General features: G+C 38.1%; 1 protein-coding gene across 1 annotated transcript; it reads left to right on the top strand.

The window, feature by feature from the left end:
• Positions 1–5,003: 5,003 nt before the first annotated feature.
• On the top strand, positions 5,004–26,141 carry TMEM207 (transmembrane protein 207). Its single transcript, XM_038583272.1, has 5 exons — positions 5,004–5,185; positions 7,063–7,100; positions 12,119–12,163; positions 13,016–13,158; positions 22,582–26,141. Exons 1-5 carry the CDS (start codon positions 5,111–5,113, stop codon positions 22,716–22,718), a joined length of 438 nt encoding a protein of 145 aa, XP_038439200.1. The 5' UTR covers positions 5,004–5,110; the 3' UTR covers positions 22,719–26,141.
• Positions 26,142–27,642: the final 1,501 nt, after the last annotated feature.

The following is a 27,642-nucleotide window of genomic DNA, read 5'->3' as shown; positions in this document are numbered from 1 at the left end:
TAGGTGCCTTCAAGGCTGAGGGAAGAACAAATGCAACTGCCCTGAGGCAGGAGAATGCCTGGGAAGTTCAAAGAACAGCCTGAAGTCCAGTGTGCTGGGAACAGATGAGTCAAGAAGAGACCTGGCCTGAAAGGGAAGAGAGAACAGGCTTTGAGAGGTTTTTATAAACTATTGCAAGGATTTGTTTTTTTTCACTTTGAGAGAAATAGGAAGCCACTCAAGAGTTTTGTGCAGAAGAGTGACAGGATCCAACTTATAATTAAAAGAATCACTGTGGTTGCTGTATCCAGACGAGAGTAGACAGTAGGCAGACAAGTGTAAGAACAGAAGGACCTACTAAGATGCCATCAAAATAATTCAGGGGACACGTGATAGTAATTTGGGTGATAAGTCACTGAAGGAGCTAATGAAAGTGATAGGGGTCTATATATACTTTGAAAGCAGAGATTACGGGATTTGCTGATTGACTGCAGATGGTATATGGAAGAAAGAACTAAAAAATGTTTTCAAGTCTTTTTAGCCTGAACAACCAAAAGGAAACAGTTGTAATGTACTGGTATAGATAGGAAAGGTGGATGGGAATGAAAGAGTAGAGGAGAGGTCGGGAAAATCAGAAGCTAGATTTGGGGCAAGTTTATTTGCTGAAGCCTAGTAGACATCCAAAATGGTGATATGGAGTTGGCAGTTGGTTCTACAAGTTCAGGGAAGAGACTTGGATTGGAGAGATGAATTCTGGAGTCCTCAGTTTGTGGAGGATGATCTATGAAACTGAATGAGATTCCTGAAGATGTGCATGTAAAGAGAAAAGGAAGAGGCCTGAGGCTCAGCCTTAGGGCATCTCCAACATGTCCAGTCTGGATAGACGAGGAAAAATCGGCAAAGGAGATAGAGAGAAGCAGTCAATAAAATGGGAAGCAAATCAGGAAATGTACTGTTCTGGAAGCCAGGTGAAGAAAGCATTTAAAAGAAAAAGTGATTGCCCCGTAAAGTTACTTGCCAATTAGGTCAAGAAAGATAAAGACTGAAAATTGACCTTGGTTTAGCAATCTGGTCAGTATTTCTTCTCAGTGTGGAGAAGAACCAAATGATGAAATCGGACAACCAGACATGCTGCCTCATTCAAAGTCCTCCTTGCATAACCCTGGATCCCATAGTTTCCATGAACTGATTTTTGAATTTATTTTATTCTATTATTCTCCAATCATCAATTCCTTATATCTATGCCTGGTCTGATTTTATGATTTCATGTTGGTATTTTCAAGTTGATTTCTTTTAAAAAATTATGTGAAAGAGACAAATTAATATTATTATCATTGTCTTATAGGAAAAACAGTTTTAAGAGAAGATAAATGTTTTATTGTTACACTTCTGGTTAGTGGCAAGGTAGTGACTTTAGCTCAGGCCTTCTGACTTCTAGAAGTTTCTCTTGCTCCATTAATTCCTATAAAGAACGTGATTGATGCCTCCTTCCTTTTCCTTTGGACCTTCCTTTACGCATTGCCCACTTCTTTTCATAACTTCTGTTTACTCTTACTTAATCCCTTGATTTTGGGTCCTTCAATTTTTTTGAACACCTGCATGCCATGACCTTTAAGGACAAATATCGATAGAACTTTAGAGCATCAGGGAATTTGGACATCTGCCAGGCTGCAAATCCAGATAATAGTTTCATACCACCTCATGACCATCCTTTCCTGCAGGATTTACTTACTTCTATTACCCAGCATCAAAGAAAGGCTGGGTAAATGACCAGCACTCTACCATTGAACATATATCTATCCATTCTCTTCTTACAAAGATAATGATTATCTAGTTCAACATCCAAGTACTCCATAAATATTGTATGATCTTATATACTCTTTCTTCCCAATTCTTTCCAAGGGTTTTCCTCCCTTCCATGCTTATATCAAATATAAGTCCATAGAATCTTAACAACATAAGACATCATGTTATGAGTAGCAGACAACCATCTTCAACTTGACTTCCTAGTGACAGCAACTCGCTAACATCCACACACATATGCTTGCATTTGGAAAAAAAATACTGGTTTATTCACAAGTTTTAGGCAATAAAACATAAACTACAAAAACCGTACAGGCAGTGGATTGTATCAGTATCAATTTCCTGGTTGTGGTATTATATAAGGCAACATGTTTCTGTTAGAGAAAACTGGGTAAAGGGTATTTGAGACTCCTGTTTTATCTCTTCAAACTGTATGTGAATTTATAATTCCCTCAAAATAAAAAGCTTAAAATTAATAAAGGTGAAAGGACATTCATGGGCAGACTTCATTTTCTAAGACCTTCAAACTGTCATAATGCTGAGAAGGGAAGGCACAAGGGGAACTGCTGTCTTAGGCAAAATCTCCCATGCTGGCCTTTGGAAGTGGTAGAAAAAGTCACAGAAGCCAACAGATAAATAGCAATCTGGCAAAGAGAGATGGTGATGAATGTGAATTTTTATTTTAGCTCCAAATATAGTCATGGTGTTTGCAGTATTATTGTTAGTATAGATTCCACCTCCAATCAGCTGCCATACTCCCAGTCAGCCACCTGCTGTGAAATCATGTGTTTTTTTTTTTTTTTTTTTTTTTTCACAAGAATGATTTAATCTATGTATCTGGCTGGTCATAGTTCCAGTTTCCAAAGCTATACCAGACATGTTGTCCTCATTTCCACTTCATCTCTTTTCTAGTCTTCTGGTTTTCCGTTTCCCTTCCCAGGATTTCTTAAGATCATTGACTCCACTGACGGAAGTCAGGCTTCTGACCGCCTAATAAATGAGTTCACCAGTGAAGAGCCTATTTTTCCTCCTGTTTAATTACAGGCTTCAGAGACACTCAAAATGGAGGGTGTCCTAGGGACAAATAATACTGTAGGCTTGGTTTACTTATCTCCTGTTGGCATTGGCACCAAGCCCTTCCTCTGCTTTGAAATTCATGGCTGTGTCTGTGGCTGCATGCTAAACAGAGGCCACCACACAGCCTGCTCAGTCTGTCCAGATGCAGCTCAACTAATCCATATACCTTAATGGCCAGTTCAGAACAGCAGTTTAGATAGCTAACACTGCTGGTTTGTTTCTACTGCAATCTAGGTATGCCATCATAAATAAATTCACGTATTATCCTTTGAATTGGATATGGTGAACTATCCAGGGACTTGAACGATCACATGCTTGGTTTGCATTCTGGACGATTGGCTTCAAAATTGACCCCTAAAGATGTACATACGTATAGAATGATTAGAATGACAGATTTAAGAATACAATCAAATATACAAGAAACTGAAAAGTAAATTTCCCTCCTACTCTTGTTTCCTTGGACTCTCATTCCCCTTATACTGAAAAACTCACTGTTGATAGTTTTAAGCAGAGACATTCTATGCACATATGAGTATATGTGTGTATCTTTCATGGAGAGAAAATACTACAGCTATATTTCCCTAATTATTACAGAAAAACTAGCAGGATGTACACAGTGTCCCACAATTTATTCCTTTTACTTAATGATAACTCTTGGGAGCTTTCATGTGCAGCATTGCAAACTGGTACCACTGCTTGGGTGCGTCGGGGCGGGCGGTGGGTATTGGAGGTAGTTGGGCGGTGGCGTTGGTCTGACGGGGTGCATGGTTGGTATGGCGGGCTTGCGGTAGTGAGTCTATTGTTTTGTGGAGGATGGGGGGAGCGGAGGTTGTTAGTATGAGTGAAAACATCACTCACGACGACACCCTTTCTGTAGTGCACGCCACGCTCACTTCCCTCTTCTTCTTTCACTTCCTTCCTTTCATTTAGGTAAGCTCTATATCCAACGTGAGGCTTGAACTCAACAATCCTGTGATCAAGAGTTGCGTGCTCTGTTGATTGAGTCAACCAGATGCCACTGCCACACCTTTTTAAACAGCTGCTTAGTATTTGTTGAGCGGATATAATCCTTTTGTATTTAAATAAACAGCCTCATTTTGATGGACATTTGCTGTTTCAAATATTTTATTATCAACATTGTTTTGGTGAACATCATTGCAGGTAATTATTTGTGCTACCTATATAGTATCTGTAGGATTTATTCCTGGAAAGAAGATTCCTGACCAACAGATATATTCAATTTTTAGGTTAATATGTGTTGCCTAACTGTCTTCCAAAGAGGCTGGACAGTATTCCCAACCATGTCAGAGAGGACTTGCTTCCCCATAGCTATCGAGATCTCTTTACTATCATTTTTTTTTTTCAATTTGCCATTCTAATTGGAAGCTATATTTTTTTAATTATGAGTGCGGTTAAGCACCTTACAAACAAGTTGCTACATTCTTTCCACCCAACCACTCAGTGCTTCATCATTCCCTGAATAATGTCCCTTCCTCACTGGCTTGAAGTGGCAGCTGAAATCTTTGTTTATTTTAATCTGTTTCTGAATTCTGTTCTATTATATTTGTCTTACTGCTTTATGTGTCTCTGTACCAATTGTAAATTTATATACTTTTCTAATAAGTCTTAATATAAAGTAACTTTGTGCCACTTTATTGTTCTTTTTCAGAATGTCCCTGGATATTTTTGCAAACTTTTATTTTTATTTTTTGGCAGCTGTGTTGGAGTTGTTTCATTAAACTTTGAAATATGCACTGTTTAAAAGTAGGACGCAATCATTATGAGACAAGGAAAGCTTTATGCCCAAGGTTGAGTTGGGCCGGGGACTGAAAATGATATATAGGGAAAGAAGAGCTAAAAGGGCCAAAAAAGGGAAGAAAACTAAATGAACATTCTGAGTACCAGGTTCTATATAAAACTCAGAAATGCCCTGGAATAAAACATGCTCTTGAATGTCCTGAGTTATTTAAGCAGCCAGCTAGTTTTCAGGTCAGCGTGTACAACCCTTGCTTCTCATGGCTTGACAAACACTGCCAGGGTTCTGACCTTACACTGAAATTCCTTGAACTCTGGGTACCTGTGAGCATGCACCCCGCATGCCTGCCCCCTGCGTGCACATTACCAATCACAAGGAGCATCATTAACGAGCAGTCTGGTAGGAAGCATAACTTAGAGGCTAACAAGTTCTAGAGAAAGAAGGAGATCAACGCAGAGGGCAAACCACTAGCTTCGAGCAGCTTGTTCCTTAAGTATGTTGGGATCCAGACCTTTTAGTTTTACTTCGGTGATCTCAAAAACAGGAACCTCATGTTTGCCGCTATTCCAGGTAACCATCTCTTTTTCTGGGAAAAGATTTTCGAAGGTACTCTAAGAGCCTGACTTGTCATAGATTTGTTCTTTGAGTAACTTAACTACTTTCACATTTAACAGATTTCCTTTAAGAGAATGCTCCCAGCGTCTTATGACTTATTATATTTATTGGTGAGGAATACAGATGACGAAATGGTCCACTTCATTAGTCTTATGTCTTCTTCATTAGTTCTATTGCTATTGAAGTAATATGACACAATTCAATCTTTGCTTAACTTTACTAGGCTGTAATTTTTCTTTTGGCTGTAATTCTTTTAAGATAAAAAAATGCTATTGATATATCAAAATGATGCAAGATTAATTTAAGACATGTTTACTGTTGCCTGCCACCATACTTGAAGCTAGATTGTTTTTGATGGAGACAGAACCATCTCAGAGTTTATTTTGGTTCCTCTGCTTTAGCATCTCATTCAGACTAATAACCTGCATCTCTGTATCTGTGTTACTTGAGTGCAGTGTATCCGAAAGATATCAGTCTTGCTCACCATTTCATGATAACCCCGAAGTCTGTTGGCTAGTGCATTGGCAGGGAGGTGGGAATAATGGAAGACTGTGGACTCCTTGCTAGGTAGGGGGTAGCATGTAAGATTAGGGGGGACTTGAAAGTGAAACGCGTGCTTTATTTGTTTATCAGTTAAGCTGGATCCCAAATGACTTCATCTACTCATAAATAAACTTTCTTTATGGACAAAATTTGAATGTTCATTTTCCTCTCAGTTAGTATGCAAATCTATTTGCAGCATTCTAGCAAAAGAGAGTGCAACTCATTTTCTGTGCTTATAAATTGTTCATTACCATGCTCTCTGATGGCCAATTCATGGCTCCATCTGCAACTCCACAAATCTCTTTGCCCAGATAAACTTGGTGGAGTAAATATGAGGTGCTCAAGAGGATGCATTAGGGATTAAAGGAGGAAAAAGACATATCTCACAAAAATTCCCAAGCCTATCATTTTAAATTTTGTAATTTCACACTTGTATTCATATTTGTATACTCCAGGAAAATAAATACTTCACTGATCTCATTAACCCAAGTTTTAGGACTACATATAAATGACATGTAAAGATTTTCTTGTTGTATATGAAAAGAGTCTCAGTTCAAGGGAAAAACAAACCTACCAACAAAACCTCTGGAATGGAGGGAATACTTTCCTCTGTGAGGTGAGTTATTGTAACCTGTAAGGCTCCACACGGACTACTAGGATAATTATATTGAAATGCTTACGGTTTGGGTCGTTTAAAACAAAGCAATCAAGGTTATTACTTTTTTCTCTCTTCTTTGATAAAGAGAGAAATGTAAATCTCAACAGGAATGTCATGCAATTTTAAATCGACCTTCGCCTTAGTGCAAGTTAAAGTCACTCCTTCATGCATATATTTAACACCCATTAATGCTAATGGTATAGACTTCTGTTTTCACATAGGGATCTTGATTTCTTTCTGTGAAAATAATACTCTCAAATAATGAACTTTCTTCGCTTAGCTAAAATGTGAAAACAAAGAAAAAATACAAGGTGCAAGAAAAGTCCCAAGAACAAGAAAAATCTGCCTATAGAAAGAACAAAAGACATTTTCACATCCATCTACGTGAGTGTGTAGGATAGGAATCTGGCTCACAACATATATCTCCTGTCACAGCTGAGGTAGAGAATCTACCAGGAGATTTTTTTTCAATTAAAATTCTGTGCACCAATAATAGACACTGCTACGGAGCTTTTAATTAAAAAAAAAAAAAAGGAAATGATATAAACCCACATTGTCTCTCAGCGCTGTTTTATTAAAGGATTAGACTGATGAGATGTTTGGATTTTATTGTTCTAAATATGTGTTTCAGTTGGTGCTCTCGGACCCACCATGTGAAGAAAATGAAATGTAAGTAAATAGCAAAAGGCTCCATGTTTTTATTTAGCATTTTCAAAATTCAAAGAATAAAAAAAGGCTCCAGTCATTTGAGAAGCCCCAAATGAGTCTCAAATGATGATTATAATCATGCAAGAAAAGTAAGAGCAAATTGTTTTTAAATGCAAATGGCTCAATTTTTCTAAAAGCAGGAAAAAGATGCTTTCATTATGATTAGCTTTGGTAAATATAAGGGGCCTCATTGATTTCTAGGTATTTTTGTTCCTGCTTTCTCCACCATAGTGGCGTCAAGGGTTCTTTAGGTTCATGAAAGCATCACAATGTCATTTCTGGCTGCGTCCACACTCATAAATCACAGTGTTGGTGGGCCACCGTTTTCTGAATATTCAGTTTGAAATATAAGCAAACTGACCAAGAGTCTCACCTGTATTATGTGTACCTTTCAAAGTGCGTTTGATATAAATTATATGAATAATGCCTTAATTTTTTCACTTTTTGGGCTATAGACTTAATCGTCCCCAGAATTATATTCAGGAGATGGGGAGAAGGTGTCATTAATAATGCTGCTGCTAAAAAAAAAAAAATAAAAAAAAAAAAATAATGCTGCTGCTGATTAATTAGAGCTGTAATGCCCTGCGACTTAGTACAGGTGTCAGAAAAGCATGTCTGCCAAGCGTGGTCTTCTCCTGGGTGCAGCCCTGACTGCCACCTGACTGTTTTCAATTATTATTGCCTGTTACCCTCAAGGCCAGGGTCTCAAGGCCTGGGCACTGCCTCCAGATTAAGAGGCCATGCTATGTGGAATGCTTTCCTTGGTGCTGGAACCACTCACCTGATTTGGTGGATCATACAAATAAATCATAAATATGATCATACATACACAGGCTTCTGTAAATTAATTGCATTCATAGATTCCTAATATATTATTGTCTTACCTGGCTTGAGAAAGTGACGTGTTTTGCTCAAGATTAAACAAGTAGGGATCCCTGGGTGGCGCAGCGGTTTGGCGCCTGCCTTTGGCCCAGGGCGCGATCCTGAAGACCCGGGATCGAATCCCACATCGGGCTCCCGGTGCACGGAGCCTGCTTCTCCCTCTGCCTGTGTCTCTGCCTCTCTCTCTCTCTCTGTGACTATCATGAATAAATAAATAAAATCTTTAAAAAAAAAAAAAAGATTAAACAAGTAAAAATGCAGAGCTTGAAGTATTTGGAACCAGGACTGACTTCCCGGGCCAGAATTTTATACTACAAAGTATGTGTATGTACCATACATATATGTGTACTAAATGTACTGCTACACTACTATATATGTATTACAATTTTGACTATGAAGTCATATTGTATGTCCAGTATTAAATAAAATTATACACTGGGTGAAATACCTGACAGACATATAGTTCATCTATTCTTCTAGATACTATACAACTTACCTCGGATTAATTAGGTCAAGGCACCAGTCTCTGGGTGATATGATAGAGCACCCGTCTCTCTCCCAGATTATTGTAGCTAAATTGCACTATTGCCTACCCTAAGGGATGCTTTAAAAAAGAGAAAGACCCATGAAATTTGTTATTGCATTTATTCTAAGAGCATATGAAAAACATCATCCCTATTGCCAACAGTATCCTCTTCGTAAAGCCCCATAGTTTGAATTCTTCTCTGGTGCCTACTCCAGGAATAGTTGTGCATCTGGTGAGTAATGCTGCATGATTTCGTTAATTTTAGAGGATGCTATATAACCAAATCTCTCTCTCATCTTATTAACTGCTAGAAGACCTAAGCCAGATCTCGAGTTGGGTTAAATTTTGCATATGGGGTTTACTCCATTCAGTTTTAAAACTGATCTCATTCTTGGCTTATTCTCTTTGTGTGATCTCCTCCATGCTTTCACTTCCATTATTTTTTGTATTTCTAATATTTTAAAGCATTTTAGAATACAGATATTGAATGCATTCAGGTAGTACTCCACATACTAATGTGAGGCCAGAGCTGGCTTTTACTGTTCCCAGTGCCCAGTGGTGGTGCTGCATGGTGGTAAGAGACACAGGCTCTGCAGCCACACCATTTGGGTGTGAAACCTGACTCTGTCACTTGTAGCTTTGTTATCTTGGGCAAGCTACTTCATGCCTGAATTTTCCCAATTTTACAATGAGGATTATAATATTGTGATCTCACCTCATACCATTGTGAATTTGAAAGTGAGTTAATTCCCATGCAGTTATATAACTGGTTTAGAAGAGTTCCTGGCACAGGAAGTTCTGGGTGATTCTAGCAAAGGGGACACTGGAGCAACTCTGCAGTTTTCTTCTTGAATTGATCAAGTTAAAGAATTTGTAGTTAATCCTAGATCCACAGGATCTCACCACCGAGAAGAATAATAAAGATCAACCAGGCTAATAATCCTTGTAGAGGAAGAATCGTAGGACAGTAGTCTTCTAGTAAAGATAGCAAAAATCCTGCAGTAACCACTTCCAGAGAACTGGTGGTGATTAGGAATGTGTCTCCCTTAGGCATCATAGTTGGTTCTCAGGTCTCCTGAATGTCTTTCATTTTTGGCATTATCCCAGTTTGACCAATTGTATATAAATCTCTGAGGAATAACTTCATTTTTTTAAAAAAGTAACTTTTCCTACACCGAACATCTTGCATCTAAAATCTGAGCAATTAAAAAAAATAAAATAAAATAAATTATAAATAAAGTCTGAGCAATTAGAAAGTTATTATCATTCAGATACTGGTTTTTTGTTTTTGTTTTTGTTTTTTTTTTTTAGACTTAAAGAACTGTTTAAGGGGCATCTGGCTGGCTCAGTTGGTAGAGCATGTGACTCCTGATCTCAGGGTCATGAGTTTAAGCCCCACGTTGGGTGTGGAGCCTACTTCAAAGAAAAAAAAAATGAATCTTTAAAAATTGACCTGGAGAAACACATGGAAATAATGGTAGGAGAGGAGGAAGCCTACAGTGAGAAGACTTGTAATCTGGTTTAAATTCTTTGACTAGCTAGTGACTTCCCCACCAACTTTCTTACTCTGGGTTTCAGTTGTAGAGTGTGTGTATTCCTGAGTGAACTAAATGATTCCAAAGGTGCCTGCAATTTGGAAATTACATGATCACTTTGCATTTATCCAGCTAACTCCTTCTTGGCCATTTTATTTATTGCATATCAGAAACTCTACCAGTGAGCACATAGGATCAGAAAGAGAAAGTGAAATAAGTCAATTTGGATATAACTGGCAAAAAATACAGAGCGTCTTAAAAATTAAAGAACTGAGAAACAAATTGAGGTAGTTAATCTTTAGAATTGACATTATGATGAGGATATGGTCTATTTTTAAATGTAGAGAGGGTAAGCAGAGATTTATAAAGGAGGGAGATGAAGCAATCCCCACCCCCCAGATTATGCACTTACATTTCAAGATTCCAGATAGGAACATTCTGCTCTTTTATTGGACTAGGACACCAAGAGAATTTCCCTACATCCATGTTTAAGGTAAGACATTGTCTGTTTAAGATTTATATATTTTAATATACTATTTAAAAATTTTATGACTATAAAGTGATGCGTTGTACAATCAAACAATATGGAAATAGGGAAAAGATAAAGTGCCTCATGATACCACCTCCAAGAGAAGTAAGCATTCTTGCAACTTGGTGTATATGAGTACACTACTACATAACGCCTATTTAGTGAAAGCATTTCATTTATGTAAAATAAAATATACAAACTAAGCCCTTTATATTATTTTCCTTCACAAAGCTTTTAATTATAAATATGAATCTACATTCTTTTTGATGACTGGATAATATTCCTTTATAAGGACATGCCATTAATTACTTTTAAAATCCTTTATTGATGATTGCTTGTCTTAGGATGCTTTTTAAAGGTATACTTCAACTGCCACTTTTTTTCCCAGCCATTTGTACCTGTGTCTTTAAATGAATCCACACACACACACACACACACACACACACACACATACACACAAAACAAAACAAAACTTGTTCTCTGGATTAACTTTCCTTTTAAATGTTTGAGGTAAAATTTTTACTTTGATGCCTCACATATGTTAAAAAGTCACTTCTGACTTATCTAATGATAAACATGATACACTGCCTCCTTGGAGATACTTGGAGCAATAAATGAGCTGACAGTTATGAGTGCTGTCAAGCTGAAAAGTACTGAGTGTTATTTTAACAAAGGCTGAAGTAGCTATGATTAAGTACAGCTCCAACTCAGAGGCTTATCGGGCTGTGGTGAACAGGTTTCCACTGTCTAATCCCAGAATGCTTCAACAATGGCTCATGCACTGAAGTAAGAAACAAGTCTATCAGCAAAATGTGTATTCCCTGTGCCTGACATAGTGAGGGACTCTGCAGGGAATGGCACGTAAGTGTCTACACCCAGGGAGTTACACCTCCTGAAAATCACACAACAAATTTTGTTTTCATGTGAGGATGCTTTTCAAAACTTATCCCAGGAATGATTGAATCATGGCTAGGCACACAAATGATTTGACCAGCCTGACGCAAGAAATCATCCTCTCTCTCCTTTGGTAAATGGCGCGTGTGGTCACATTCATTCCTTTCCCCTTTTCCCTGACCTCTTCCCTCTAACCAGGTCTGCTGCCTGCTACTCTCTGCCAAGTTATCAAAGGTTAACAGGGATCCTAAACCTTCCCCAGTGAATCTGCATTTTAAAGAACGCTAATGCCTAATATCTATGACACATTAGTCCTAAAAAGGTAGTCACCAGGCTCTCAATACACAACCGCATTTGTGACTCTAGAATCAAACCTATTACAGTGCAGTTATCTACGTACATTGTCTGACAGTCCCACATTTACCTCTATTCTCAGTGTCCTAAATGAAGTGGGCATACCTTAAACATTTGCTTCATTGTGCTGGGGGTGGTTTGCAGTGAATACATGATCGTTTTGGGGAAACAGGAATGGTCAGAACAAACATTATGGTTCAAGAGAATAGGCTTTGGTCATCTAGAGGCCCAGCATTAACTATTCTTCTTTTACCACCAGGTGTGTAAACTATAAAGATCAATACACAAACGGCTGGTATATCTGGTAAGGACATCCTCAATTTGTTATAAAACCTTCGGTGGTACATATACACTCTATTTCCTAAATAACTGAAATAATAATTCATTTCCTAAATAATATGAAATCATTCAGTTAAGGAAATTATAGGGATCATGCAATATACGTGGAAACATCACTTTCTGGTTATGGCTAGTGTTTACTTATGTACTTCCAGTGACAGGGACCGTAACTGTTTTTAGGGATAATAATTTACTCCCAAAATAGAGAAATTTAACAGTAAAATAAATGTTCTTTCTTTTGAAATCTCCTTAAATGTCTCTACTACTTATTTCAAAAGTCTTAAAAACCTTCAAAATAAGACTGCTACCTTTTTTAAGCTAGTCCTTCAGAAATTATAAGACAGTCATTATACACTCCCTACATCATGACTTCTGTATTTTTTTTAACTAAACATTATTAGTTCTCTCAATTAGGTGGTTAGCTCCTGTCTTGTCTACTTTTCAACCCCCAACCCCCACATCTAAAATCTGTTCAGTTGCTCACATACTGGTTGAATACATGGCTGGCTGAAAAGTAGGGATAGTAGATGAATGAATTAAGGGACAACGACACTGCTCCTCAGAACAACCCTCCAAGTTCCAGAGGAAATGATCATCATCACCTGGCAAGATTGACCCACACTGAGCAAAGCAAACATTCCAGGTTTACTGAGAATGTATGAATTGTGGTGGGGGGTTGCTTAAGGAGTTGGGCCGGACAGATTTCTTGCATCCTGTCTCGTGGAGCTTTTGCCCTCTTTCCAGGAAGCAGCAGGAATTCTTTCGGAACCCCCCTGGATGCTCCACCTCACTCCTTTACTGCTTCTTCTGGCATCAGGTTCTTGCTGCTGATTTTCCTGGTGGCTCTTCTCTGTGGAGTAGTGTTCCTCTGCCTCCACTGCTGGCTGAGGAGACCCCGAATGGATTCTCCAAGACGCACTATGGCTGTTTTTGCTGTTGGAGACTTGGATCCTGTTTATGGTGAGCTGTCTGAACACTTCCAGACTTCCTGTTTGGAACCTTGTGGTTTGTGGTGAATTGAAAAACTAACCTCTGGAAAGCAGATTTGTGAACTGAGAACAAGGCATAGTTTATTGGAGACTCAAAGGCATGCAGTGGGGAGAGAGACCAAGTGAGAAAACTTCAGAAGAAAGGAGACCTCAAAAGAAAAATATATATCTTAGGGAAATGACCCATAGTTGAGTAGGGGGATAGAACCTCAACATTTTGCTCAGTCAACATGCAAAAGAGAAGAGCTATACAGGGCCGGTCACTCCAAGTGAGTGGTAGGGTGTCAGGTATGCAAGAACCTCTCTGGGCCTTTAATAGCAGAATATCCCGCCCCCGTGCTCACAGTCTCATTTACTAAGTTCTCTATGCCTCATATATTTGCAATAACATTGAACCACAGTTTCCAGATTGTCAGCTACCAATGCACATGCCTGAAATACTTGGAATTGGGCAGGCGGATGTCAATATTCATGTCCTTTCTCCTCAGATACACGATTAGCAACCCCATCCTGCCTGCTTCTAACCCCCACCCCCACCCCAAACCATGCCCATCCTGTTATTTTCTAGTCTGCATGAGAGAGTAAGGAATGGAGGAAATCCAGATTTTAGAGTTATTTGTAACTACCAGCCTCGGCTGTAAGTAACAAAATTATCACTTACTGATTTCCGGGAGATCACAGATCATAGATTATTTCTTTGTGTTAAGCACTGTTCTCAAGCAGACCATCTGTTATGAAACTTTCCCTCTGAGGTGCTGTCTTGTACACCGTAATAGTGGCCTCAAGAGGGCTTGGTAGAGATTAACAGCTGCCCTTCAGGAACTTGGGTCAGCATAGATTTTCAATAGATGGAGCAAGGCATGCTCTGGGAAAACCAACAGCTAAATAAAAAGTAGGGTAAAAAAGAAAAAAAAAAACTTAAATGTTTTAATGTCAAAACTCGGTACTCTAAGATTTAGTGATTATATTTACTATTGGCTTTTTAAAAAGTCATTATTTAACAAAAGAAACACATGTCAATTTGAGAAATGGTTATTTGGGGAAGGATAATTAAAGTCTCCAATGAAAAAATAATCTTTCTCCTAAAATCGAACACTTTCTATTGAGCATAGGACGAAATAGGGTCACTGACATTCTAATAAATTATATTAGTCAAAAGGGTCCACATGGTCACATTAGTCTATTTTTCTTTATTTAACTGGAGGTAGTTAACAAATAAATGTAATTGTGATTTCTCCAGCTTGACTCAAGTTTCCAAGGAGGAAAATCCACTCTAGTCTTCTTAGCCCTTTACGTACTCTGAAGAAGACTCTTTTACTAACTATCCTAATCTTTAAAAACTTCTCTTCTTAATTTTAAGTAAACTATTAAGTTTTACTGTCACCATTTTTAAGGCAACCTATGTGCCACAGTTATATCCCTATTTATCTAATGTTTTTATATTTCCTGCATGGTGATCTATACAAATGCTTTTGAATGTGCCAGACAAGCCTGAACAGGTATGACTGGGAGAGAAGATGTCAAACGTGATAGATTACTGCAATAATCTGCGTGTAATCATCCCAAATGCACGGCATTAGAATCACATTCTCTATATTACACTGAAGTCACTGTGGACTGGAGAAGAATATACTTGGGAAGAAATTATTTAAAAAAATATAGTCACATTTTTTTCCCCATCTACCAAGAGCTAGGCACTAGATTAGAAGCTTCTCAGATATGATTTCTAGTTACTAAATATCAACCAGGAAATTTGGCTACTATTCCTCTCAAAAGATGTTATCTACTTTTCTCACTGTGCTAGATAAATATACCACATAGATCTTTGCTGCAAGCCAACAAACAGCCTTCAAATCATCTGCAATTGAGGATAAGGAGCAGGTGAAAACTTGGGCAGGGTACTCATGGCTTAGTCACCTCCTCTCCTACCCTAAGTATAACTTTTGTATCTCAAACCTCAGACATTTCCATTGGATGGTTCCTCAAAGGTAGGGATTCCTCTCCAGAATCCTCATTCCTTTTCTCATTCTATTGGTTCCTCCCTAATCCCACTGATATGCTCTGAATCTTATTTTGCTCAAATAAACATTGAAACTCTCTCCCAGCTTAAGTTGTATTACAAAACTCAGTTTTGTTGCTTTCTGTCTTAGGGCCAAGCCTCAGTTTCCCGTATTTATTTTTTAATCAATCTATCTATCTATCTATCTATCTATCTATCTATCTATCTATCTATCTTTCTCTTGCCTAGTTGGCTGTTAGTCTGTCCTGCCCACCATCCATCTGCCATCCTGTCCCAGGGATGTTCAGAAGAGCTATACGGCATTCTGATATGAATGTGTCTCCCAGAGTTGTGCTTCCTGACATTCCCATTTTTCCTCTCCAAAACAAAATATAACAGAGTAATTTAGGAAGTGGTATTCTCTGTGATCTTTAGTGACTAGCAATTTCTGGAAGTAAATTCTGGGGAGTCAATATTTTAAGGCAATCTGAAGCCCAGAGCCAAACTGGATTTCTTTTCCCCACTGGATCCCCATGACACTTTCATTTCTCCCAACAATTGATTCTTCTTCCCTAATATTTCTGTAAAAGGACCTTTTCTCCAAAAGGGAAGTGAGGGAAGCACTACAGGATCTTTTTTTTTAATGGCTACGGGGGAGGTAAGAGCCAAAATTTCCACTGTACCACACAAAGTATGTGCTCTTAGCTTCAAATTGAGTCCAGTCACTGCTGGATTCACACACCCACACTGCTGGTTGTGGGTTGTACCTCTGAGTCTTCCTCATGGTCACAGTTCAGAGGGGAGAGGAAAATGAGAACTCGCTTGAAAGACACTGGTGACATTAGAATATGAAATATGGTTTCTGGACTCCTTGCCACCCTTTGAGCACAAAGATAGGACATTCCCTCCTGAATACAGAATGTAGTAAATGGGTCATTTAAAGCATTTTAATGGAGAGACTGGATTTGCTTTATTAACCTTGGGGTTCTTCCTTGACCTTTATTTTATTTCTTCAAAAATTATTCCACACTATTGCCACTATTTGTCGAATCTATTAGTTGAAATAGCTCTGCTCTTCTGACCTGTGGGTCCAAGGTTTGACTCTCACAGTCCCATGGAAGCTGCCCTCACATGAAGAACCAAGAGGAGAATTTTGACAGAATTTAGGAAGCCAGGGTGGATTAAACTTTACTGCTGTTAAAGTCTATAAAATAGGAAAGTTCTTCCACTAGCAATACCAGGCAGTATTATTATGACTCAGGTTGTCAATTATCTTGATTAGAAATATTCAAGAGAGAAAGGTGAACACACGGCTTGGGATCCTCATAAACGGTGTGTAAAGAAGGCCTTGCCAGCCCAGCACATCTAACGCACGATGAGATTTCTATCTGGGAAGCGTCCTTGGGAATCTCATGCAAACACCCAGACCCTGGTTCCATCTAGTGGGCCAGTTGTCATGCCTTCTCACAATTCTCTGTTGACCCAGTGCTCAGATTTCTCAGGCTTCCTTCCCCTCTCATGGGATCTATAGTTCCATGTCCATAAGAAGTCACAGTGAAGCTCTTCATGCACCAAAAAGGGAACAAAAATGCCTTCAATACCCCCATGGAGGGTAAGGAGGAAGACGGTTACTTCTAGAGAAAAAGGGAAGGAAGACAGGAAAGTGGAGGGAAAGGGGAAGGGTGAAGGGCAAGACGAGAAGGAATCTACAGTTGGAGGCTGGAGGTATTTTGAGGAATTAAATTGGTAACTATTTATTTTATAAAAGCCCCAAAGTCATGTTACTTTGTTCTGTCTCGGGCCCACTTCTTCCTGGGCCCAGCCTCAGGGGCGGCCTCCCAGATAGTCCTTTCTTCCATTATCACCCTGTCTGCCTTCCCCACCCCAGACTCATCTCCTGGATCCAGTTGTCCCTTAGCATCCCTGCTGTCCCCCAGAAAGGACCTGTCCAGCCCTACACCTTCCTGAGTGGGGTTTTCTGTGAAGTGCTCTCTGAGGCTTCTTACCTCTTCTCTCAAGCCATCAGACCCTAACAATTCTAGAATAACTCCACACTTGGATTAGGAGCAAACATTTCTCTTCCGATATTTTCTTAGAACTTATATTACCTATTTTAATGATGCTTTTAGGATCCCTTTTATCTGAGAAATCCATAGAAAACAGGAGATTTGCAGGGCTCTCCTCCCTCAATGTATAAATGGAGAGAACACACACTGGGCCACAGAAAGTGAATTTTTAAAATAATGTATGCAAATTTTTAGTAAAGGTGGGAAAGAAGAGAACATTGTTAAAACTCTCTATACTCATCTGTACCCCAAATCGAATTCAATGCCCCCACTTTATAAGATCCAGGACTGTGAGGCAGGGTGAATAAGTAGAAAATACAAGTGACCTAAAAAAAGCAAAAGAAAAAGTTTTGATTTTGTTAGTTTAATGGTTTTATGTGTTAAATCTGTATTTGAAAAAAAATCAGTAATGACAAAGGAGTTGTAAAGTTGGCTATAAACAAAAAAGGTCTTTTGTTAATTTACTGAAAATAGGTTTTCATTGAAAATAAGGTTGTGATGCCGAATAAAAGCACTTATTTAGGAGATCCCTGGGTGGCACAGCGGTTTGGCGCCTGCCTTTGGCCCAGGGCGCGATCCTGGAGACCCGGAATCGAATCCCACGTCGGGCTCCCGGTGCATGGAGCCTGCTTCTCCCTCGGCCTGTATCTCTGCCTCTCTCTCTCTCTCTCTGTGACTATCATAAATAAATAAAAAAAAATTGAAAAAAAATATTAAAAAGCACTTATTTATGAGAAAATAAGGCATTTAAGGATAACGAAAAGCAAAAAGTTTGGGGTCTGGTAGGTGAGAGAAGGACAAAGGGCTTGAGGCAGAAAAAACAATCTAGTGTTCATAGAAAAGAATTTGAGAGCATAGAGGAGACATCTCCCCAATTATCTGTCCATACTCTTTAATAAAAATAATAAATTACTATATAATCTACATTGACTCATTTTCCATCCTATTAGCCTTACCAGGGCAGCAAACAGTTTCCATGCCATTCCTGAGAATTCCAGAGATACCCCTCCTGAGGCCACTACTCATCTTGGGGGCTGATCTCCTTGATAATGCTGCCTTTCAGAGATTCAATCTTCCTGACCCCATTTCTTCTTCAATTTCAGAGATAATCTTCCCTTTTTCTTACTTCAGGGTAAATAGAAATACTAGTCTTTCAGCAATGATGAAATGTCAGGGCTCTGAATTGGGAAGGGGAAGGAGGTGTGGATAGGGACAAAGAACCAGGCCTTTACTAGCTCCTTTCTCCCCCACCTCTCCAGGATCCTGTCTTATTTTAGGATCATTTCTGAAGTGTTATTTTTCTATACTTTAAGTTCTTTATGTAAATAGTCTGTGACTCATTTTAGGTAGGGAAAGAGGGAGCATTTCATTCACATACTTTCCTTTCAGGGCATGATAGTAGTAACAGCTCAACATTAATTGAGCATGTACCATATGCCATGCTCTGTGCTAACACCTGACATCTCTAGTCTCATTTCTTTTTCCCTACAATGGGAGGAGGGGTTCCCTATTATTCTGAACCCTCCAAAGATGAGGGAAGCAAGGCACCTAGAAATTAAACAGTTAGCCCATGGTAGAACTGTGAGTCATATTCAGGCACTGTTAACCACTCTCACAGAGAGGAAGGAATTAGATAAAGAAATGAAAAGAGGAGAAAGAGGCGGAAGGGCCATGTTCAAATAAGGGCCGGTCTATTGGACTGATCTTAATGATGTGGGAAATCTGAACTCTGGCTATAAAAACTCGGCAGTGAGTATATTGGTTTCACAAAATTAAACAACAAATTCATACCTTCGCCAACATTTCTGTCAAAACCATCGAATTCTTGCAGGCATTTGAACTGCATTTTTCCATGTTCTTAATTTGTCAAAAGATAAAAATAATGTCTGTTCACCCCACCACCGCCACCAATCACACGATACAGGTTTCCCCCTCTATCCAAAAGCAAGCCTTTCATAACCTAGAATGGCATAAAGTGGAGAATTAATTACTATTAATTTATACGGAAAATTTTTTGAGCGTTTCCAGACCTCAAAAATAACCTCTCTGTGGCTTTTGGGATTCCTAAGGACACATCTTGCTACTGGTGAACAAAGTAAGTCGAGATAAAGCACAGATAGATGCTCACAGATGCACTTGAAAGCCATGGAGCCTTGATGCTGAGATGCTGATCCAGTGGCCAGGGTAGGAGCTGAGTGGGGCCACTCTCCAGAGCAGGTGCACGCTGCCTCTATAGTGGCTGACTGCAAAACAAATACTGAATACTCGTCACTTTTCACCCTTTTTGGTAAAAGCAAAATCCTCTTCAAATTTCTTTTGGCTAGCAAAAACCAGTACTAATGTCAGTCTTTCATGAAAACGAAGTGAAGTAATGTGAACTTTCAAAAAGTGGGGGATACTTGTAATGCATGTAAACCTGTTTTGAAAAAAAAAAAAGAAAACTAAATAAATGTTTGATTTCACAAAAGCTTTCTGAACACATTTGGCTAGTTATGTTTATCGAATGAATGCCCTGTGGTTTTCCCAGCAGGCTTAAGAGCAATTGGCCAAATTTGTAGTAAGGTGATAACATAAAACTTTTCTACCACAGAGAGCAATTGCTAATATCCTCTTGCCAGGAGCACAATATTGATAATAGCAGCAGAAATAAATTTCAGCTAATAATTTTGTGTCGAGTCAATCTAATCAACCACTCCTGGCAGAATGATAACTAAATTGCCATTGACTTTGTACTGGATATACCAAGAGTAGGCCACCTAGGACAATGTCCAGGACCAGTATCCACAGTGGAGGGAAGTGCTGGGGCACATACACTATGCCCATGTTAGCTGTTTTATCAAATGCCTCAGACTTATCTTATGTGATCCTAAACTTACTAACTGCCAAGGGCTCTAAATCCACAAGCTATTTTGTTTAATAATCTCTATTATAATGTGGATAATGATGATTAAATAACTACTTAACCATTAATATAAAACAAATTAGAAAATAAAATTGTAAATAAAAGAAAATGCATGCATATTCTTAGCATAGAGTGGAGTTCTTGAAATATAGCACTGTTACTACTACAATAATAATAATAATGCTAAGTAGCTATTAATAGGTAATTACTGTGTACCCGGTTTTGTTTTAAGCACTCTACATTCATTTAGCCTTGCTTTTACAGACATAGTAATATCATTATGCTTTTATTGCATAGGAGAAAAATTGACGTACAAAATGTTATATATTAGCCTAGGAGTAGACTATTCAATTAAATAAATAACTCCTTAAGAAAAGTGCTGAACCAGTCTTCTAGTCAAAATTCTCTACCCTTCACAGATTATATTAATATTTGATTTATTAGACTTAGGTCTGCCAACTAGTGAATACAAATACAAATGTATGAAAATTCATGATTCCAAATAAACATTGTCCATTCCAACATAAAGATTCTAAGTAATCTACATATGGATTCCAGGGATATGGCCATTGCCTAACATCTAACTGTTTCTTGAATTGTTTTGATAATTGTGTCATTTTCTTTAGAATCTCTTTGGCGGTATCAAATCTTAATCCTTCAATAAGAGGTCACTAAACTTTTCTATTAAGGGTCAGATAGGGGGATCCCTGGGTGGCTCAGTGGTTTAGCACCTGCCTTCAGCCCAGGGTGTGATCCTGGAGTCCCAGGATCAAGTCCTCGGGCTCCCTGCATGGAGCCTGCTTCTCCCTCTGCCTGTGTCTCTACCTCACTCTCTCTTTCTCTGTGTGTGTGTGTGTGTGTGTGTGTGTGTCTCATAAATAAATAAATAAAATCTTTAGGAGAAAAAAAAGGTCAGTTAGGAAATAGGTTTTACAGGCCATTGGTCCTTCTGGGGGCTACTCCTTTCTGCAATAGTAGTGCAAAAAGACAATATGTAAATGAATAACAGGGCTGAATCCCAATTAAATTTAATATACAAAAACAGTCAGAGAAGGCAGCCCGGGTTGCTCAGCCGGGAGCCTTCAGCCCAGAGCCTGATCCTAGAGACCTGGGATCGAGTCCCACCTCAGGCTCCCTGCATGGAGCCTGCTTCTCCCTCTGCTTGTGTCTCTGCCTCTCTCTCTCTCTCTCTCTCTGTGTGTCTCTCATTAATAAATAAATAAAATCTAAAAAAAAAAAAAAACAGTCAGAGAACTAGATTTAGTTCAGGGGCTTATTTTTTTTTTTTTTAAAGGTGTATTTTTTTTTAAGATTTATTTATTTATTTATTTATTTATTTATTTATTTATTTATTTGAGAGAGACAGACAGAGAGTATGTGAGTGGGGAAGGGCAGAGGGAGAAGGAGAATCTCAAGCAGACTCAGAGTCTGAATGTAGAGCCTCTGGAGGGGCTCGATCCCAGGTCACTGAGATCATGACCTGAGATGAACCCAAGAGTCACTTCAGAGGCTTAACCAACTGACCCACCAGGCGCCCCTCTTTAAAGGTGAATTTAGAGTTGTTACTAGGACTCATAGCTGCCATTGTTTTGAAACAAAGCAATCAAATCATTTCAAGACAGCCAAAGACTAAGGTAGGAAAAAAAATATTTATATATATATAGAGAGGGAGAGAGAGGATTGTGGCTATGAAATATTACTGTTGATTCCTGTTGTAACTCAAAAACAGTAACAGTCTTTCAAGGAAATACTACAGATTTCCAAAAGAGCTGTGGGAATAAGTACATAGGTTCTCAAAGCATCAGTTTGGGGGGAAAAATGCTTGTTTTTGATATTTAGTGACTTGTGGTGTGCCTAATTGAGAAGTCAAATTTTTATTTCAAAGCATTTTTTTAAATTTGATGATTTTTTTCTTTATCACGTGTGTGTACTTTAAATGCAAACTTTTCACAAGTTAACATTTTTACTACTTATCATAAAGAAATATTTAATTAATTACCTTAGTTGTGGTTTGCAGAGCATAAATATAAAATAATGAAGTTCAGACATTATATTTAAATATTTCTATTAAAATTTCCATTTTCCATGATAGAAACATTAGCTAAAATACCATGAGTATTTATAGGAATCTTGCTTTCCAATCTACCAAAAAGGGCATTCCTCCTACTTTCAGCTGCTAAATTGTAAATGTTTCTTGATGGGTTAGTCAGTGATGATATAATCTGCTCATGAGAGCAAATTTTCTTGCTATCATGACTAAACTATCACTGCAGAGAGAGTAGGATGATTGTAATTTTTTTCTCAAGGGTACAAATAATTTTCTGTTGCTCCAGTGATCCAAGAAATGCCAGATTTTATTAGGCAGTTCATATACTTCCGTTTTATGCTGACTAGAAAGATTACAAGTCCTCATTTTTCTCTTTCCAGGGACAGAAGTGGCTGTGAATCCAACTGTTGGAATTCACCTTCACACTCAAAACCCTGAACTGTACCCTGCTCCATGTTTTGGTACTGTAGGCCCCCCACCTCCATATGAAGAAATTCTGAAATCAAGCCAATTTTAGTTCTGGATTATCAACTGGCAACATTAGAAATATTTTTCAAATTCTAAAACATCAAATTTGGGAACAAGTCTTGTTTTAGTGGGAATTCCCAGAATCGATTAATATAGTCTGTAAAGGGACAAATAGACAAAAGGATGTGAACATATAGAATTTTGGTCAGGGAGATGTTTTAGTAGTAAATTACTAGACCTTTAATGTACCATTGCTGTGTTATATTTTGTGCTACACACCCAAGTCAATGTTTCTCCGTCAATATTCAAAGGGACAGTCATTAACACATGGCGAGGTCTCCAGTAAGTTTAGGATTCCACTCCAGGACTCCAGGTACACATTGAAGCCTTCTCTGCCTTATTATCTCTGTGTTAATCTGATATCCCCCTTGTATAGAGTTAACAAGAAATATCATAACTTAACAATGGCTCAAGTGGAGATTCAGATGTGTCCAAACCCAGATTAGAATATTTTAATTAGGGTAAAAAGGCAAGAGTAGAAACCAGGGGTACTGAGAGTTTAAGGGTGAAGGGTGAATGAAGAGATTAAAAGTCCCAGTCAAAAAAGTTGCCTGTTTCAGCCTGAGGAGAGAGAAGTGTAGATAGAAGCTGAAGGAGCTCCCCTAAGCTGTGGGGCTTGTGTAATAGCAGAGTGTGGAGAAGGAGGCTCCCGTTTTGTATGGATAGATGTGGACTCTTGAGCCCACAGCCTTTCACTCTGGTACCTGGAGACTTGGCATTTCTTGGAGAACCACAATAAGAACCTTTGGCATAGATGTCAATGTTCTTATGGAGAACTCTGACTACATAATGAGCTACGAGACATTTGCAGCATTTTTGCAGTGGCCATGAGCAAAGGGGGCAGACAAAGACATCCATGGTAGATGCCCAGTGGTATTGAGTTGACAGAAAATTATTTCTATCCCTGTAGGATCAATACCTTTGCTCAAGTCTCCTTTCCTATGACTCTTGCCCTTACTTATTTGTTCTAGGAACACTGTTATCAGACCTAGCAGGTGTTAACCTTCCTGCATCTGTCCTTTAGGGTCTAGAACTTGCTATTTCTTTTGCCTGCAACACTCTTCCCCCAAATACCAACAGTTTCACCCTTTCACTTCCTTAAATTATCTGTCCCAATGTCATCTTCTTCATGAAACCCACCCCGATTACTCTACTTTAAATTGCAACCTCTCCCAGCTCCGAAACTCCCACCTCTTTGCCTCAAGTACATCTTTTCCACAGAACTTATCACCTACTCTACTACATAGTTGACTTCTATTTACAAACTGTGTTCATCTTCCCTTGCTGGAATGAAGATCCATAGGGGAAGGATCTTTGTGTTAATCACTAATTTATATCCAAGAGTCTAAAGGATTCTGGTGCTTAGTATATATTCAATCAAATTTTGTAAACAATATTACCTAGCTCTGGAAAGTCCCAAAAATAACTGGGTGAGATTTGATGGGGATAAGGGTTTATGACTGTGAATGTGAAAAAGAGCCAGAGACAGAAGGCTTCGTGCTTCTAAAATAATCTTATTAGTATCCACTGATGAAAAAAGCCCAGGGAAACTCATTTAATGTACTCTAATAATCCCAGGTAGGTAAGCTGGGTTTAGGGTATACAAACTTCTTTCAAATGTTTTTCTCATGACAATTTTGTGAACTACCTATTCCTAACTTCAAGTTATAAATGGTAAATTCAACATATCTGCTCCTTTCTGAAATCCACTAAGATTATAGTAAAAGAATAAAAATGTTTTTAATTTACAAGAACAAAGAGTGGCAAGAAGATGACAAAATCAACAAGATTTTCGTAAATGCATAGAGAGATATCTGAGATGGATGCAGATGGATATATCATAATTCACTGAGGTTTCAAGTTTCTCCATTTTGCTAAGTGTCTTCAGGGATAAAACTGAGAATAATCGAGCAAATTCGTGGTGTAGCAATATAGAGATCCCCAAGGATTAGAGGTAGGAGAGGCAAAGAGACTCTGGAAATGATGATGAACATGATCTACAGGAAGACAGTAACCCGTGGAAGAGCCAGTTCCAGTCAGAACATGATAGCAAATAGCTGTAGGATGATAAGAGGGATTACATTAAAAATGTAATGATAAATTAACAATTGGTAAATGGAAAGTGAAGGAACTGAAAAGACGACAGCAATTACAAATCTATGAAAAACAGAAGTTGGATTAACTCCTCCCGGCCTGAAATGGTTAAGCTATGAATAACGTAAACAATTAGTATTGAGTTTTACATTGGGCATTAGTCATATTGGCAAGCTAGAAAGAGAGAAGTATTTATAAGGAAAGGTGGCAGGGTTTAATAAGAAAGTGAAATCCTTATCAGATTGTGGGAAGTCAATGAATAATATCTAAAATTAAAAGAAAAATTTTTAAAAATGATAAAGTATATAATTTGGAAATTAGGCCATAAGTATCTGAAGCAAAATACTAAAACAATTGAAAATTATTGCCGGGATCCCTGGGTGGCGCAGCGGTTTGGCGCCTGCCTTTGCCCCAGGGCGCGATCCTGGAAACCCGGGATCGAATCCCACATCGGGCTCCCTGTGCTTGGAGCCTGCTTCTCCCTCTGCCTGTGTCTCTGCCTCTCTCTCTCTCTCTCTGTGACTATCATAAATAATAAATAAATAAAAAAAAGAAAAAAAATTAAAAAAAAAAGAAAGAAAATTATTGCCTCAAGAAATAAGCTTAGAGATAATGCTATGTGGGACTGGGTAGAGCAGAGAAGTGCTGGCTTTTATCATGAGCTTATGGTACTATTTGACTTAAAACTAAATGCATATGTGACTTTAATTCTTTCTCTCTCTGCATCTGTATATCTATATATCTATATCACTGCCTCATTTAACAGAGTAGAAAATTTGGATTCTGGAAGGGTAACTGACTTGCCCAATGTGCAGAGCTAATTAGCATGAGTGACAAAACCAGAGACTGAGCATTTTGCTCTTTCAATCCCTATTCTAGGTATTTTTCCACAATGATGGTCTAAAAGTGGCTACAAGGGGCACCCAGGTGGCTCAGTTGGTTGAGCGCTGGGCTTTTGATTTTGGCTCAGATCATGATCTCTGGGTTGTGAGATCCAGCCCCAGGTGGGGCTCCTTGCCCAGCAGGGAGTTTCTCTGACATTCTCTTCCTCCGTCTTTGCCCAGCTCCATGCTCACATGGGCTCTCTCTCTCTTTCACTCTCTCTCTCTCTGTCTCTCAAAGATTTAGAACTTCTAGCAGAAGCACTTTATGGTCCACTGAAAACTACTGAAAATAATAAACTAACTTGGATTATATGATTATTGTAACATTTAAAAGGGAAATTTAAAACTATAAACCTGTATTTTTTCTGTCATCTCACCTCTGAAAATCTTTACACATCTTAGTTCACCAATAAATTGTTAAAAATTCTATTTAACCTGGTGTCTTAGATTTTAATTCTAATAGGACTAGTTTTTTTTTTTTTTTCCCTTCTTATGTTAAAGAGCATTCATTTTTTAAATGAGACTTTTCTTGACTGCTAAAGGGTTTTTCCTTGAGCATCCAGCAGAGGGCATGAAAGCCTACCTATGTTTTTAACCCAATGCTAGATTTGATTTAATGATTAGATGAAACCATGAAGCTGGTTACTACTGATACCAGATTTTTTACAAACCTGAAAAGAATGGAATAATAATGATGTTCAAATTTGCAAAGAGGATTCTATTACCTCAGCTCATATTGCTCAAAATGAAGCTGAACATCAGGCAAGACACTTGGCATCAGAGACTAGAAAATCTGATGTATACTCCAGCTTCTGAGGATGAGACCTATGAATTTTAGTTGCCCACAAAGGCAGGCTAATGCATGTACACGATGCTCACATGGTAGGTAGCATCTACAGCACCGACCCCACAGGTCCAGCCTATTTTTTTTTATATCTGACCACATGTTCCCCTTTCATTTTCAGTTTTGTAGTTGCAAATTTGTTTCATCTGTGTTAGGAGCACAACTTTTATAAAAGACAACTTTAAAATTCAATATCTTTCACAGAAATGAAATAGAGTTGGGATAGAACTGAATATCATTCATGTGGACAATGAAATGAAACTCCAGCAGAATATTATATCTAAGGCAAAATGTGAAATACGTCAGGATCGTGTAAGAAAAAAATGAAACAATGAAAATGTGCTGGCTATGAGACCCTGCTTTCGACAGAGAATGATTTTTTTTTAAATTAGAACAACAACAAAAAAGAAAATATAATATACCTCTCAAAGGAATCTGTTACTTTTAAATTCATTTTGCTTTGTGATTTTGTGCAAAATAACTCTATACAGGTGAGTTTTTTCTTTCACATTTAAAGCCAGATCCTGGAAAAGCATATAAATTGCTTTGTTATTTTTACTAATTGTATTACTAGGAAGATGAAATTAAGTAATATCCCTTTACAAAATGGAATCATTTGGTGGTAAACAAAATGTAATTTAAAGTTGTGTATTTGGATAATAGTTCTTGGTTTCCTCCAAAATTATGTCAGTCTCCGCCTATCTAACTCATAAAGCAAATAAAGCATATCAATCAAGATGGCAGATTTTTATATTAAAAAGATGAAAAATGGTATTGCTCAGAAGCACTTAAATTTTCAATAAACTCAGGTTTCTTATTTTCATTAATTTGTTTATTGGAGAAGCCTTCCTTTTTGGAAAAATCTATTTGTGGAATGCAACAAACAAAACTAAAGAAACATTTTTTTTTTCTCTAGCAACTAATGAAATGATGTCTGTCTTTATATTTAATAGTTTTTCTTTTTCTCATTGCATATGAAAACTGAAATGTAAATTCAGATTATTTTCTCTTTTATGTATCTAAATCTGGGTAAATTTCTAATGTTAAAGAGTCTTAGGTACCACTAACTAATTGCCTTCTAGATTTACCTA

Source organism: Canis lupus, chromosome 34 (assembly GCF_011100685.1).
Source record: "Canis lupus familiaris isolate Mischka breed German Shepherd chromosome 34, alternate assembly UU_Cfam_GSD_1.0, whole genome shotgun sequence".
Lineage (NCBI taxonomy): Eukaryota > Metazoa > Chordata > Mammalia > Carnivora > Canidae > Canis > Canis lupus.
This window is presented reverse-complemented; position numbering and strand designations above follow the sequence as displayed.

What these genes read in the sequence shown, in the direction of transcription:
- TMEM207 (XM_038583272.1), top strand. Translation starts at nt 5,111, where the DNA reads ATGTTGGGATCCAGACCTTTTAGTTTTACTTCGGTGATCTCAAAAACA. An exon ending in CCATGTGAAGAAAATGAAAT is followed by an intron (nt 7,101 to 12,118) that starts GTAAGTAAATAG and finishes TTTTACCACCAG; the next exon opens with GTGTGTAAACTATAAAGATC. An exon ending in ACAAACGGCTGGTATATCTG is followed by an intron (nt 12,164 to 13,015) that starts GTAAGGACATCC and finishes TTCTGGCATCAG; the next exon opens with GTTCTTGCTGCTGATTTTCC.